Source organism: Aethalodelphis obliquidens, unplaced genomic scaffold (assembly GCF_003676395.1).
Source record: "Aethalodelphis obliquidens isolate GAN/ISIS:26980383/991018 unplaced genomic scaffold, ASM367639v1 scaffold3, whole genome shotgun sequence".
Classification (NCBI taxonomy): domain Eukaryota; kingdom Metazoa; phylum Chordata; class Mammalia; order Artiodactyla; family Delphinidae; genus Aethalodelphis; species Aethalodelphis obliquidens.
The window spans coordinates 37,619,285-37,634,489 of record NW_020837947.1 but is presented as its reverse complement, the minus strand read 5'-3'; the positions used below and the strand labels follow the sequence as shown (position 1 = coordinate 37,634,489).

The following is a 15,205-nucleotide window of genomic DNA, read 5'->3' as shown; positions in this document are numbered from 1 at the left end:
CATACCATAACTAATATTCTCTCTACTCTTTATCAGTAGACATTTTGTGAGCATTTCTCAATACAAAGTGTCGCTCAGGCCTGCTTAGTAGAGCAAAGTATTGTGTGGGGATCTTAAACATTGAAAGTTGCTTAAATTCCCTGGCCACAACCAGTACACTTTTTAAGCATTTTTGAGAGTTTCAGATGACAAAATGAACATGAAATGGATAAAATTAAATCTCTGAAGCAGACTACCTTTAAAGACAGGAGGTCCTGATCTAAAAGCACGAAGAGTAGAACTGGAAACTTAAGTCTTGCCTGAATGTGAAAAATAGCAATATCTGAATAAATGTCATTAAAGACTTACTAAAGCTTGAGTCCATGAATAGGAATGTACCAGGAATCCTAGAAAAAGGGAGCCCAACCAGCAAGAATTTCATCATCCTCACCCGTGCCAGCAAGGAGATCAACATGCAGAACCTGGTGAGGATGAGTATTCTGGTCATCAGACATAAGTTTTCTACGTCAGCATAAACTCTGGGAAAACAGGGACTATTTTTTGTTGTTACTAGCCCAGCTCCAAGCACAACGATTGGCAATGAGGAGACATAATATTCAATAAATATTTTTGAATATTTTTTATGCCAGGTTATGCCAGGTCTAAATGATAATTCTTGAGTTGCTGCTTATACAGCCTCAGATAACTGGGGATTAGTTCTTTTTTAAATTTTAATTTATTTTTTATTGAAGTATAGTTGAACTACAATGTTGTGTTAATTACTGCTGTACAGCAAAGTGACTCAGTTATACATATATATACATTCTTTTTCATATTCTTTTCCATTATAGCTTATCACAGGATGTTGAAAATAGTTCCCTGTTCTATACAGTAAGACCTTGTTGTTTATCCGTTCTATATATACCAGCTTGCATTTGCTAATCCCAAACTCCCACTCCTACCCTCTCCCACCCCCCCCCCCCTTGGCAACCACCAGTCTATTCTCTACATCCCTGATTCTATTACTTTCATAGATAGGTTCACTTGTGTCATCTTTTAGATTCCACATATAAGTGATATCATATGGTATTTGTCTTTCTCTTTCTGACTTACTTCACTTTGTATGATAATCTCTAGTTGCATTCATGTTGCTGCAGATGGAATTATTTCATTCTTTTTTATGGTTGAGTAGTATTCCATTGTAAATATGTACCACATCATCTTTAGGGGATTACTTCTTTATCTCTCAGAAGTCCTTATATTCTACTTATTCTCTCCCTGCTCCTCCAAATACCCATCATATATATCTCATAGGACTAGGTCAATTTCTTCTGAAAAACAAGCTGGGACATTTCTAGTAGATGCCCATTGAGGTAATCCTTTCTCCATGTTTTTCAATTAGATAATAATAGAATTTGATAAGCTAAATGATAATACACATGCTACACAATTTGAGTGAACAAGGTATCTTCTTCATGCCTAATTCACCTTTTCATCACAGAGCATAGTGCCATGAAATAAATATACATTGTCAGTAGAGCCATAGCATAATAAAACTAAAAAAAGAGAAATGATCATAGCAGTATTGCTCATAAAAGCACCAAATTTAAAAAATTCCAATGGATAAATAAATTATGACATTCATACAATGGAATACTGTGCAGCAAGAATAACATAAAGTACAGCTACATACAACAAAACAGATGAGTCATACAAACAGTGTTGAATTAAGGCAGCAAGACACAGAATACCACATGCTGTGGGGTTTCATTTATGCAAAGAACAAACATGGCAGAAGTAAATTGCATTGTTTATAGATGTGGAGGTTATAAAACTATAAAGCAAAGCAAGAAGATTTTTATTAAAAGAGTAAGAATAGTTTTTCCTTATGGGAGAAGGGCTGGAGAAATAGATGTCTCGACTGGGAAGCAAAGCCAGTGAGAGTCAGTCTATTGGTGGGCAGATTGGACTATGCTTCAGAGGTGATGGCAGTATTGTTTTCTGATATGGGTGTTGGTTTTGTTGATGTCAACTCCATTAATGTTTAGTAAATGTTATATAAACATATATGATTTATGTCTATATTTTATGTCTATAGCTTTCCATGTCTATATTTTACAAAAGAATTTTAAAGAAAAAATTAAAAACATTTAAAAAACTGTGATGACTCATGTTATTTCTTTTCACACTGAATGGATGAGATGGCGTGTCTTTTGAAAACCAAGTGGAACAATATTTTTCAAAAAATTAAGTCAGAAAGAGAAAAACGAATACCGTATGCCAACACATATATATGGAATCTAAAGGGAAAAAAATGGTTCTGAAGAATGTAGGGGCAGGACAGGAATAAAGACGCAGATGTAGAGAATGGACTTGAGGACACGGGGAGGGGGAAGGGGAAGCTGGGATGAAGTGAGAGAGTGGCATGGACAAATATACACTACCAAATGTAAAATAGATAGTTAGTGGGAAACAACTGCATAGCACAGGGAGATCAGCTCTGTGCTTTGTGACCACCTAGAGAGGTGGGATAGGGAGGGTGGGAGGGAGTTGCAAGAGGGAGGAGATATGGGGATATATGTATATGTATAGCTGATTCACTTTGTTATAAAGCAGAAACTAACACACCATTGTAAAGCAATTATACTCTAATAAAGGTGTTTAAAAAAAATTGCCACAGTTACCTAATTATTTATTCACCTGTAGATAGTGCTCTTGTGCATTTTGGCTTCTAGATCAGTGTTACGTAACAACATAATTTTAAGTGAGTTCCTACATGATTAGAAGACACATTTGCCCTTTTGGTAGTGTAGCAAAGGATTAAAAACACATCGGAGGTCCCTAAGCAGACTCAGAATTCAATATGCCACGATGTAGGGTGACTATCAGGTAAAACAATGCAATCCACCCTCAAGTTTATAATTTAGCTTCTGTTAAACTATATGAGGCAATTTGCAAAGTACTGACTTTCAGTTTACCCATTAGAGCTGCTTCCACCTGTGCCTCTCCTCAAATTATGCTGTCATTTCTCAACTCATTAGCTCAAGGACATACAAAATAAGCCATCACCTTTCACTGATTTTTCTCAAGGGGAAATTGTGTTATTGCATTTAGTTTGTGAATCTCTTTGCCCCACACTTCCTTAAAATTATCCTGTTTTTATCTTTCTACTATAGAATTACAAATAGCAAATCAAGGCAACCAAACATAATTCCTTTTCAGAAAGGATTTCATCCTATTCCAAATAACTTTCTAATCATTGAACAAGATGGCTATCTTTAATATTGATATAATAACTCTTAGTTGGTAACTGATTAAAGACTATTAAGAAAACATTCCTAGCAATGCAAATCCTTTATATTGACCTAAAAAGAATCTTCTGTATAAAACTGGAAGATAACTAAGCCAGGAATTTCTCATAATTGAGTACTCTGATGCTAGCTCCTTCACAACTATTAGCACCTTTGCTCACCTTTGTCTTAGATTCTTGTTTGTTGTTAACTGGGGTGTGGTTTAGCATCTCTGTTGGAAAATGTTTGGGATTGTTTGTTCAGTCAAAACAAAACATTATGGTGAGGGGTGCTACTGTATGGTAATTGTCCTGCAGTCTGGGAGAGGCTTTTCCTGCCCCAAATGTCAGTAGAGTGTGTCTTCTCCAGCTTTGATTCCCCAGCATAGATCATGAGGGCAAGATGTTTATTTAATGAAAATATATCAAATAATTGTTTGTTAAATAAATGAAACTGGGGCTATTAGCATCTAGGGATTTTGGTGAAAAACTTCATTATTTGCTTTTCTTTTATGTTCCTGTCCTTTCATTTAGAAAGATCTTTCAAGTTTTAAGTTAAATTCTACTTCTTTTTAACAGTCCCTGGTCAACCAAATCCATCTATTCTCTTGCTTCTCAGATTTCCTGGATAATCATATCTCATAACCCTAATTTGTTTATTTGTTATCTATTAATTTATTCTCTAGCTGTTTCATATATGTAAATATTGTCTACTTTAAATTTGAAGAAGAAACCAAAAAATCTATCTCACAATTTTTATATTTATAATTTTATCTGTACTTCCTTTAGGCAACTTAGAACTTCCGAACTTGTATCATATAGTTACTTATACAATTATTTCATCTTTCCTTGAGCACTAGATTTATATATATTTCACATTTCACCCTCAGACCTAACAAAGATATCCCAAATATATACAAGTAAGTACTTCTTAAATGAATGAACATCCTTCAAGATATCAGAAGTTTTGCCCCTCTGCATCCACAGTTGAATAACAGAGTGATGGGACAAAGATAAAATATCCTGTTCCAAAACACCTGGGTACTGACAGCCTGTGTCACTCAAAGATAGGGACCCATGCTAGAATCATTCTAGCCAAGACCTGCAAGACATTTCAAATCTAGAGAGACTGGGCAGAAACTTAATAGTTAAACCTGTCTACCTAATTCAAGAGATAGCCGAAATGATCTGGCAACTTTCAAAACTATATTATTATTTCTAATACAACTCTTCCAGTCACTATGAACAAAGTCTCTAAAGGGTTCTGTGAACTTATTGCTTCAATCTAGTTATATCTAGATTAAAAATTCCTGGTCACAGCTTCTGAACCTCGGACTAAGGATCATGTCTCTTTATCCTTTCCTTGAAAAAAGCTTTTCCCTAGCATCTTTAAAACCCTCTTGCCTCGCTTCAGTGTTTAATTCATTGGCCTTATAATACACCTTGACAAGACCACCGGCCTATTAACACTAGTTCTTATAGTACTTAGAACAACACTGATCATAGAATTAATTCTTTACAGCTGATTTCTCATTATTACCCTGAAGAAACTTATTTAGTGAATACCTGTCTCACAGTTAGCATTATCTCATTATTTCTTCGTGAACTGGAAATAGGGCTCCATAAATACAAACTAAGCTCAAAGTGGAGTGTTTGAGGATCAAAAGCAACAATGGAAATACAAACAGTGGGAGACCACTTAAATAGGTGAGAAAAAACCCAAAAAAACAGGGATCAAAATAAACAACTAGTTTAAAATAAATCAGGCACGTGAGACATCCAACTTTTTCAATACTATAGCAATAGGGTCCCTTAACAAAAACAGGGGATTTTTACCAAATTTCTTAGCCAGGTAACTCCACACCTTGGTCACCCTAGGGTTTCATCCCGCAAACCACTAATTCTCAACTACCACCCATTTCTTTTTTTCTTCACCTCTACATTGAGCAAACCTACTCCTGATCTCCTTACCTCTTGGCCAGCCATTTCACCTTCCCAACAACGGCATGTGCACTGTAAATGATCAGAGTCAAGAACAGGACACTATCATTCTAAAGTTATTTTCAGCAAGTTTCAATGTGTGCTCACTGATCATAAGATATATGAACAATAGCATGACTTTGTTAAACCAAATTAAACACTCATCATTCATAAATCCTTACTGAAGTCATATGTTTTTAAATCTGTCTACTCTTAGTTTTTCTCTTTCCTGCTTGTTTTTTAATCTACCATATTAGAGTCAGCGACCTTGTGTTATTCTTCTTCATGTCCCCATTGTCTGGCATTCAGCCTGGTATGTAATATGTGCTAAAATATCAACTACAACTGAGCTTTCGATATGACCTACTGCTTTATACATCTACTTATGGGTTGATAGTTAATACCACGGAGTCTAAAATTTTGTTATATTTCAAATGGATGTACTTTGTTTGCTTTTCTCTAAATGCAACCCCTAATACTTCTACAGATTTAAATTCATAAGCATGGAGTTTTACCATCCTATGGTAACTTATAGATTTTATAGTACACTCTTTTTCCCCCAGGCAATTATACATAAGTTAAATAAGAATAACCACAGACAAAAATAATAGCTCTAGCGCTGAATGTCAAAGTGTCACTTAATATTTGCCATTTTTGTTGTGACATTGTATCAAATGTCTACCACAAACAGAAAATTCTCTTAATCACATGATGATTTTATTTTAAAAGGCAACAATAAATTTTCCAAGGAAACCTTGCTAAAAATGTATTTTGAAAGTAGTATAAATAAGCGGAAACTGATTCTTTCACATCCGCAAGCTCACTAATGCCCTCGAACATTTTTAAAACAAAATTTTAAATATTAAGAGCTCTTTCTTTCTTTAATTTTTTTCAACGTTTCAGTAACCTGTGTCACGGAGAGGAAATGATGCAACAAATGAGTAGCAAGGATAAAACAGGTCTATCGCAGTGAGTTCTAGCCTCATGCTGTGTGAAAAACAAACCACGTTTCCCCTGTACAAAGCAGGTTGCCAAACAATAATTATCTTTGTTCTTCTAGGTTAAAAGATTGTATCTTTAAGTTGTTTAAGGAAAGACCACATGCCGCAGCCCCTGTCACAGAAACTAAGTTAGAAACTATCTAAACGATATATATTTAAATGTAACATTCAACTACTTTATAAGAGAGACAGACTCTGTGGTTTATGAGGAAACAGCTCATTTACATCCCAAAGGATCTCTCAAAATCGTAAATTCCATGAGCCTTTGACAGCTTGACTTCGGGCACGGAGATGTGGAGATGTTTGATCTTTAGAGAGCATAACTTGTAGAAAGAGAAGCAGGACTTTATTCATTACACATTTGCCAAGGATATTCTTTTCAACTTCCTTTGAAGATGGAAAATACTATCATTTTGGACGAGCAAGTTCATCTATTTCTGCATAACCCTCACTTGGGGCAATACATTTTTATGTGACATTCAAATAAGTGCTTTCTATCAGAAATTATGCATGGTATTCATATTATCCAGAGAAAATAGGAACTGGGGAGAGCAAAAAACTTAACTTTGATGGATCTTCCTAGAACTTTTAAGTTGAATAGAACCTAAACTCCATAAACTTGGAATTATTGTATGATGTTAATGCATAGTCACCAGATGAAGTTTTCCCCCTAATTTGCTCTTTCTAAATGTGTTACTTTAGATAACATACGTTTTTAAAATACATTAAGCATGTCCCCAAAGCGTTTCTTTTTATTTGAAGGAAGAAAAGAAAATAATAATGCTTTAAACTCTGTAAATATAAAACCAAAAACTTAGCTGGAAAATCTAAACTATCTATGCATTTTCTTTCAAACTGATATATTCAACCCAAAGGTCAATGTAGATGATTTTAAAATTGCTTAGTTGTACCATTTTAGGTTTCTCTCATCTTTAACATTGTTAACTGATTAAAAATGCAAACAGCATTGGAGGCTTTAACTCTCTAAGGATTCCTAAGCCTTTAGAATAATAGCTGGAATAGCCTCAATTCATTTTTGTATTGTAAAAGTAGAATGATTTTTAAATTACAGTCCCAGTGATGACCAAAAATAAATAGGAAAAAAATTAAGAAGTATTTAAGCTAACAGAACATTTTCCATGGGTACTGTGTGCTTAGAGATGGGCTGGGGGGAGGGTGAAAGAGTCAATATTACAAATAATAACAAAAGGAAGGAAAGGAAAAGCTATAACGGAAAAGCTTCATAATGAAACCCAACTAGAGCTAACACTACAAAGATATACTTTCTGTCCACTTTCACTACCTATTTTGCATCATGGATGCTTTGAACAGCTAAAAATATATATATAATTTGCCAATTAGCACGACCGTGTAAAAGTTGGAAAATTTCCTCTGGTCATATTATTCACTATTAACCGAGGTTAGCCAACTAGTGTATGTCCCCCCGCCCCAGACCACCTATGGTTAAGTAGTGAAGCTAGTGCTTAAACAGGATTTCTGACTTGAAACTCCACACACTTCCTACTTTATCACACTGCCTTTAATTATTTTAATGCTGACTTCCCTCAGTTCCACACTACTTTTTCTCTCTGATTTTTAATTAACTATATAAGTCACTGTTTTTCACACTTTCTTCTCTTTTCTAAATTCAACTTGACCAGTAAAGAAGATGATGTTTAGAGTCGGTCTGATCAGTTTTATGTAATATCTGCCTTTCAGCCTTTCAGAATTTCTGTGATATTTAAAAGACATATTTTTGCAAGACGTTGGCACTTAATAAACATGATGTTCCTGACCATAGCAATTTTTAGGATTATTTTTCTTGCATCATGTTGACTCCTTAGGTTTTTAATTTTTCCTCAGGTTTTCACATGGACCATCTCAAAAATGATCTGTTGCTCACTAATTTCTCTAATTAATGTCACTAATAATATTGAGAAATGTTATGAAACTAAGCAACAGATTCCCACATTATAATGAACATATTTGAAAATCATTATTTCCTGGTCTGTTGTTAGAAATGTAGATTTCTGGACCCCTCTGTCTAATATGAGCATTTTTTGGTTTCCATTTCAATAACTACAGACTGTTCAATTAGGGGGTAATTTGCACTTATGAATAAATTTGGTGGCCAGTAGAGTCACTGACCTTACATGCATTACAAAAATTGTTTTTCTTAAAGTTATTTACTTCACTACATCAGCTCTGTTCTTTTCCTTTCTAATTATTATGGAGAAGCTTGAATATTTGCAGAAGTAGACAGAAAATTATAATGAAACTGCATGTACCCATCATCAGTCCCAATGTAATCAATTCCTGGCCAATCCTACCCCACCCACACCTCATCTACTTTATTCTCTGGCATACTCTGTAGAAGCAAATTTCAAGCATATCATCTCATCCATATTTGAGTACGTGTATGTCCAAATAATAAGCAGTTTTAAAATATAACCACATATATACACTAGTATGTATAAAATGGATAACTAATAAGAACCTGCTGTATAAAAAAAATAAATAGAATAAAATTCAAAAATTCAAAAAAAAAAAAGAATATAAGAATCTGGCTAAAATCCTTCTTTTGACATTATTTGAACTTATTCTGCCAAATAAGAAGTCTTGTCAAATCTTGACAAAATATGAATAAACTGAAAATGTGTTTGCTTGTTAGAAACATATATGCTCATTTTGGAACATGTTGGTATTTTTCAAAAAGATAATAAATCATTCTGACTATTAAAAAAATAAAATAAAATATAACCACAAGATTATTATCCCACCATAAATATGATAATTTATTAATATCATCTAACATCCAGAGTCTATTAAATTTCCAATTATTTCATAGATTTTTTTTGTTTTTTGCGGTACGCAGGACTCTCACTGTTGTGGCCTCTCCTGTTGTGGAGCACAGGCTCCGGACGTGCAGGCTCAGCAGCCATGGCTCACCGGCCCAGCTGCTCTGCAGCATGTGGGATCTTCCTGGACCGGGGCACGAACCGGTGTCCCCTGCATCGGCAGGTGGACTCTCAACCACTGCGCCACCAGGGAAGCCCCGTTTTCATAGATTTTTTAAAGTTTGTTTGAATCATGATCTAACAATTCTATACCTTGTAATGGGTTGCTCTGTTCTTACGTTTCTTTTCATCCACAGGATTCCTTGGCATCTCCTTATGTTCCTAGTAACTTATTTGAAGGAACTGGGTTGTTAGTGCTGTAGAGGTTACCATAGCCTGGATTTTGCTGACTGCATAATATGGTGTAATTTGTAACACAGTCCTCATCCTTCTATTGCTTGAAAATCCAAGGCGGTGTTATTTTTCTTTCATTGGTTTTCTTTTCTATTTTTCTTTTGCTTTTTTCCCTGTTTTGTTTTGAGTCAGAAGAGTCAGTTCTAGATATCATTTCTTTTTTTTTTAAAATAAATTTATTTATTTTATTTTTGGCTGTGTTGGGTCTTCATTGCTGTGTGTGGGCTTTCTCTAGTGGTGGCAAAAGGGGGCTAGTCTTCATTGCGGAGCATGGACTCAAGACGCGCGGGCTTCAGTAACTGTGGAGTGCAGGCTTCAGTAGCTGTGGCACGCGGGCTTAGTTCCTCCGCGCCATGTGGGATCTTCCCGGACCAGGGCTCGAACCCATGTGCCCTGCATTGCCAAGAGGATTCTTAACCACTGCACCACCAGGGAAGCCCTAGATATCACTGCAATGGTTGGTTATGTTTTGCCTTATATTTCACCAACATTTTGCCTTTTTGTGGCTTCCAGACTTTTACCCATGGGTCTTTGCATTGCCCTCTATCGCTACATAATGAGAAAATCCAATCTTAAAGGACCTGAGCACAAGTCTTTTCATTTCACTGTGCCTCTTACCATCATGGTTCTCCTCTTCTGAATGTACTGGCTTGTCAATGCCAATTTTAAAATGTGTTCCTGGGACTAAAAATGATATTCCGTATGTGGTCATTGCTTCTCTTGATCAGGAGAACATAACCCAGAAGTGATTAAGCTTTGAATCTAGTGCTTCATCCTCTTCCTCCTCCCCCACCCCCAAGTCATCTCCACTTAGGCCAGAGTAGCCACTTCTGGTTTTGGCAAGATAAACACAGATATGGAGGTTGCATCTTCTCCTGGTCTTAATTTCATCATCTGTTGCTCTGGGTTATCTAACTTGTGTGCATAGTTATTAAACATTCTGGCTGTGAATTTAAAAATTTTTTTTTTCTTGAGAGCAACGATGGGTATTCTTCCGCAAAGCAGAGCAGTGCATAAACTAAATGACCATTTTTGCTCTAAATTTTGAACGTCAAATGTTTGTGACAGAAGCAGTAAAATGTGGTTAAACTAATAGGAAAGAATTCCTTACATAGTACAATAACCCTTCTGAACCCTGAGGTTGTATAACAGCTTAGAAGTTGAGAGTTTGACATCACTTCTCTAACTTGAAAAAAAAAGAATTTCCTTTAACTACCTATTCTAGTAAATGCTAATTTAATTGTATATAGGCTCTCTACCAACTTGAATCTATTGCAGAAAAATTTGTATTTTCCTATATTCTGGAGGTAGTTGGACCCAGAGAACACAATTATATGAATGTTATTGTAAAACATAATTTGACTGTGTGTTAGTTAATTGGCAATTTGAAAACATTATCTATTTTACCAACTTTTTAAAAAGTCTCCATGTTTTTCACAAAGCTATTAAGAATTAACTAAACTTTATTGTCATCAAAATTACTTAAAAAGTATTTTTACATAGTGATGTATTCTGTCAAATAGATGATGAAATTGGTAGTCGAAAGTTCATATGAACCTCAGAAGGGGAAGCTAACTATGGCATTTGTCTAGGAATAACTGGGCCTCTGGAAAGAAGGCAGAAGGCTATTTATAACTCTAAACCTTAGCACTGTTTGAGTCAGATCCAGTCTGGGGCCTGATCTAACCTACCCAATGTAGCAGGGGCCAAACCAGAACAGGGGTCTAGTACAGGTCCCTCCCAACCTCTGAATTAACACCAGGCTGACTATTAGTCTCACGCAGCAAAAGGAAGTATTTAACATGCCTCTGGAGTCAGAGATCTGAGTGTGAATCCTAGCTACACCATAAATAGCTGTGTGAATTCAGGCAAATTTCTAACCTCTCTAAACCTCAGCTTCCTATTCCATAAATAGCAATAATAAAAGTATCTATCTCATTTTGCTGTCCTGAGGATTAAATGGTCATGTTACATTTGACATATAACGTCTTCTGAATAAATATCAGTGGTCATTATCATTATAATTATTAATTTATCATAGCTAGAATCAAAGATATTGTTTCCCTAAAGTCCTTTGGCGTTCAACTTTGTTCTAATTTTAGTTCATCTGTTGCTCTGTACCTGAAACACAATTCCATATCTAACATTACTTCCTTTCTTCTGTCAGATGAAGTAAGCCAGCTTGGAATATGCACTGAAAATCTATGTGAGGAACTCAGTAAGGTTTACAGATATGCCGTGCATTATAGTTGAGTAAGCACCACAAGAAACGTGAACTCTATCCTCAGACCTCCCCCAATTATCAGTGACCACGAGAGGGTTGTATAATCTCCATGACCTTCAGTTTTATAAAAATTGAGCTGAGGACAGTGGACTTAAGCTTTCTAAGGGGCTACTCCAGCTCTGTCTTAAGTACTACAAGGTGTCTGCTTGCTTTGTGATCAATGGATGAGAAGAATCATCAGTATATGTCTAAGACTACTGATGCAGTGCTTACATTTCAATAATGGGGCAGCAAAAGAAATATAACAGATGAGAGGAAAGAATATTCCAGGTTGATGGAACAACTTGTACCAAGGCTCTGCACACAAGTACACCTCTTATAAAAGACTGAAAGAAGGCTATTGTAGCTGGCGCACAAAAAGTAAGAGTCACGAAGACAAAATGAAAGGTGTGTAGTAGAGCAGCATGCAGGAAACTCTGGATGAACACAGAGAATGACTGTGGTACTAACCTTAAAAGGTAAGCTCATCTGAGTTGTCAGTCTAATTATCATTTGAGAAATATGATTAATAAATCATTCCAGAAAAGGAAAAAAGTACATAACTAATGCGATGTTCAGATGACATATATCCTATGAACTATTAAGACCAGGGAGTAGGAAATGCCCATCACCTAGGAACTAGATGGCGTTTTTACATTTTTAATTCATTACTAATTCAATGATTTTTTTTTAGAGGTGACAACAAGAGGTCTTCCAAGCACCCTTTAAACTCTCCACGGGGAGAAGACAGAAACATAAGTTCTATTCCATAATCTGGAATTTTCCTGTAAAAACATTTATGAATCAAGTGCGAAGGTCTACAGAACGTAACCCACAGGCAAGTGAAAAATGTTTTGGCCAAGTGACCCGAATCAGCTGGCAGTTCACGCCCCATGCAGAGGCAGGGAACATATTCACAGGTATCTTAATAACTTGTGCAGGGCTAAGTGAGACATTTTTATAGATAGCTGTCTTTAAGACCATCTAAAGGTCACATGATGCAGCATATCTAAGGAATAAGAAAAAATGCTATTTATATTTAGTTAGCAAATTCTGAACTAAAATTGGTAAAGAGGAAACCTGATATCCTCTTAGAGAAATGAAAAAACACAAACTAGATTTAAGGGAGCTGGCTTCTAATCTTGGCAATGCTGTGGTTTTGAGCAAGTCTCCAAATAACAGAGTTACAGTTTCTATTTTTGCAAAATGGAGATAATAATGCTAACTTAATTGAATTCTGTGAGGTTTCAATAAGTACACACACATAAAGTCCTGAGCAAAATACCTGATACATAGAAATCTCTCAGTAATTATTTCTATTAATTTGGGGGTACTAGACTAAATTTCTTAGTGGAAGATGCAAGTAAGACAATTCTCTTTGTAAGTAGTGACTGAAAATCTTAAACTGTGAAATGACCATATGCCCATACTAATGTCTACCCAAAGAGCCAAAACCACACATTCTCTTTTTTCAGTTGTCTGATTAAAAACAAACCAGCTCAGCATTAGACTTGGAAGCTGTGGAGAGCACCACCTGTCTGATTTGCTTACAGCTGTCAGAAGCAAATTTTAGATCCACCTCCCAAATTTTTACCCCAGCTAGAAATGGATTGTGCCTGTATTCAAAACTCTTTAGTTGTCTTAAAGATAGCAAAAAATATATATATAATTATATATGTACATATATTTTGCATATATTATATTTGGGCAAAATGATTGCTATCATGGTCGAATAATAAAAATGTTTTAAGGTGTGGTACATACCTTTTCAGAATAAGCTTTAAAACAGAAAAGCATACAGCTTTTCAGAATAAGCATGAAAACAGAAAATATTTAATATAGATTCATCATGTAGAGGTAAAAGACATGAGTGCATGAAAAGAATCAGAATCAAAAGCTTAATTACTCTATTTTTAAAACCATACTGATTTAAAGTGATTTTGTGCAATTCCAAACCTTGTCTCTGAATACCCACCAACATACATGCACAATTTTTAGGTATATAAATCTTATATGTGTGTGTGTGCATATTTATATACTCGAGTTAGAAAGGAAAACAAATTTAAGATCTCCAATTTGATATGTCATAAAGCAAAATGCTCAAAATCAGTTCTCTAAGTTTCAACATTAAATGCAACATTTTAAGTTCATCGTGGTCTCCAGCCTCACGTGCAAACCTTGTAATTTTTGCTAGGTAAGATATCAGCCCTAACACTGCATGACCATAGCTATTTATAGAGGTATGGGTGACAACTGTTAACTAGTGGGGCCTTTGGCATCACAAATAGCAGTTTCCACATGCAAAATTTCAGAGAAACTTCTTTTCACTCCCCAACACACACATCTGACAGCCTCTCAGCTCCCAAACCCATTTCTTTGATCCCATATAGAATCATCCACCAAGATAACTATCTAAAAGCAACATTTTAAGAGGACATATTGACCATCAATGGGACTGTCAATTTCCACCTTTTTCTTTTTTGTTTTCCTAGTTGATACTATTGGAAAATGCTAGCAATACCTTCAGCCGTGATCTCAGTCATGGTGGTTGGAGAAAGGAAAAGGCAGGCAAAAATTCCGGTCAAGTGGCCCTTTGCAGAATAATTTAGGTTTGGAGAACTCTGATAGGGGGCTCTGTGTGAAAGCGTGAGGGCTCTTCCTTTTCCTGGCTGTTTCTGCTGCTCCTTTGTTGTCCTGTTGAACTTTGTCTCTTCTCTGCAGAGTTCTCCCCCCCTGGAAACAACCTGAGCCCTTTCCAAGCAGCACTTGTGGCTCAGGCAGAAGTATCAGCTTCGAACAAAAATAGCTTCATCTCCCTAGGACTCTTAGCACTTTTTTTTTTTTGGCACTCTAAGGGAAACACACACACACCAGCTCTCCAGCCCCAAAGAGAGATAGGCCAAGAAAAGGCAAAGGAACCAGAAAGTACCGTCTAAGCCCCTACAGTTTCCCTAAGATAATTACAGATTTGGGGGTCTATGTCAGAAAACACGAAATAAAGAGTTGAAAGTAATCTTATCCGTGATAGCTCAGATTTATTCTTAGTGCCCTTAAAGCTCAGAACATTCCTCATCCCCTTATTTGGTGTGGGGAGGATCCTGTAATGTCTACCCAAGGCAAAGGGGAGGGTAGTCTTGTCATTTTCTCCAAGTTGATTCCCTATTGGTCTAAATCCATTTGGCAAGTGCAGTTATTTATATTGGGCTACACTTAAAGTGGCAACTATTAAATCCTAAGGCTTTCCTGTAGGAGATTAAGATCGTCCAAACACTGGCTAATAAGAAATATGTAATGTGAAGTTATATTGACACTTGAGAACTGATGAATTACTAGATTCTTCATTCTTTTTAATACTTTCATGAAAACAAAGTACCTGAATTTATCTATGAAGTAAAAGAAAGGGAAGGTGGCATAAAGTTTGGAAGTCTACAGCTCGTATTTT

At 35.8% G+C, this 15,205-nt stretch overlaps 1 protein-coding gene across 1 annotated transcript in view; it reads right to left on the bottom strand.

Moving 5' to 3' along the window:
• LOC113605895 (triadin-like) overlaps window positions 1-14,570 on the bottom strand; it is a 118,153-nt gene extending 103,583 nt beyond the window's left edge. Inside the window, exon 1 of the mRNA XM_027079594.1 lies at window positions 14,285-14,570. Within this exon, the coding sequence (XP_026935395.1) occupies window positions 14,285-14,306 (22 nt within the window). The 5' untranslated portion in view covers window positions 14,307-14,570. The remainder of the gene's footprint in view (window positions 1-14,284) is intronic.
• Window positions 14,571-15,205: the final 635 nt, after the last annotated feature.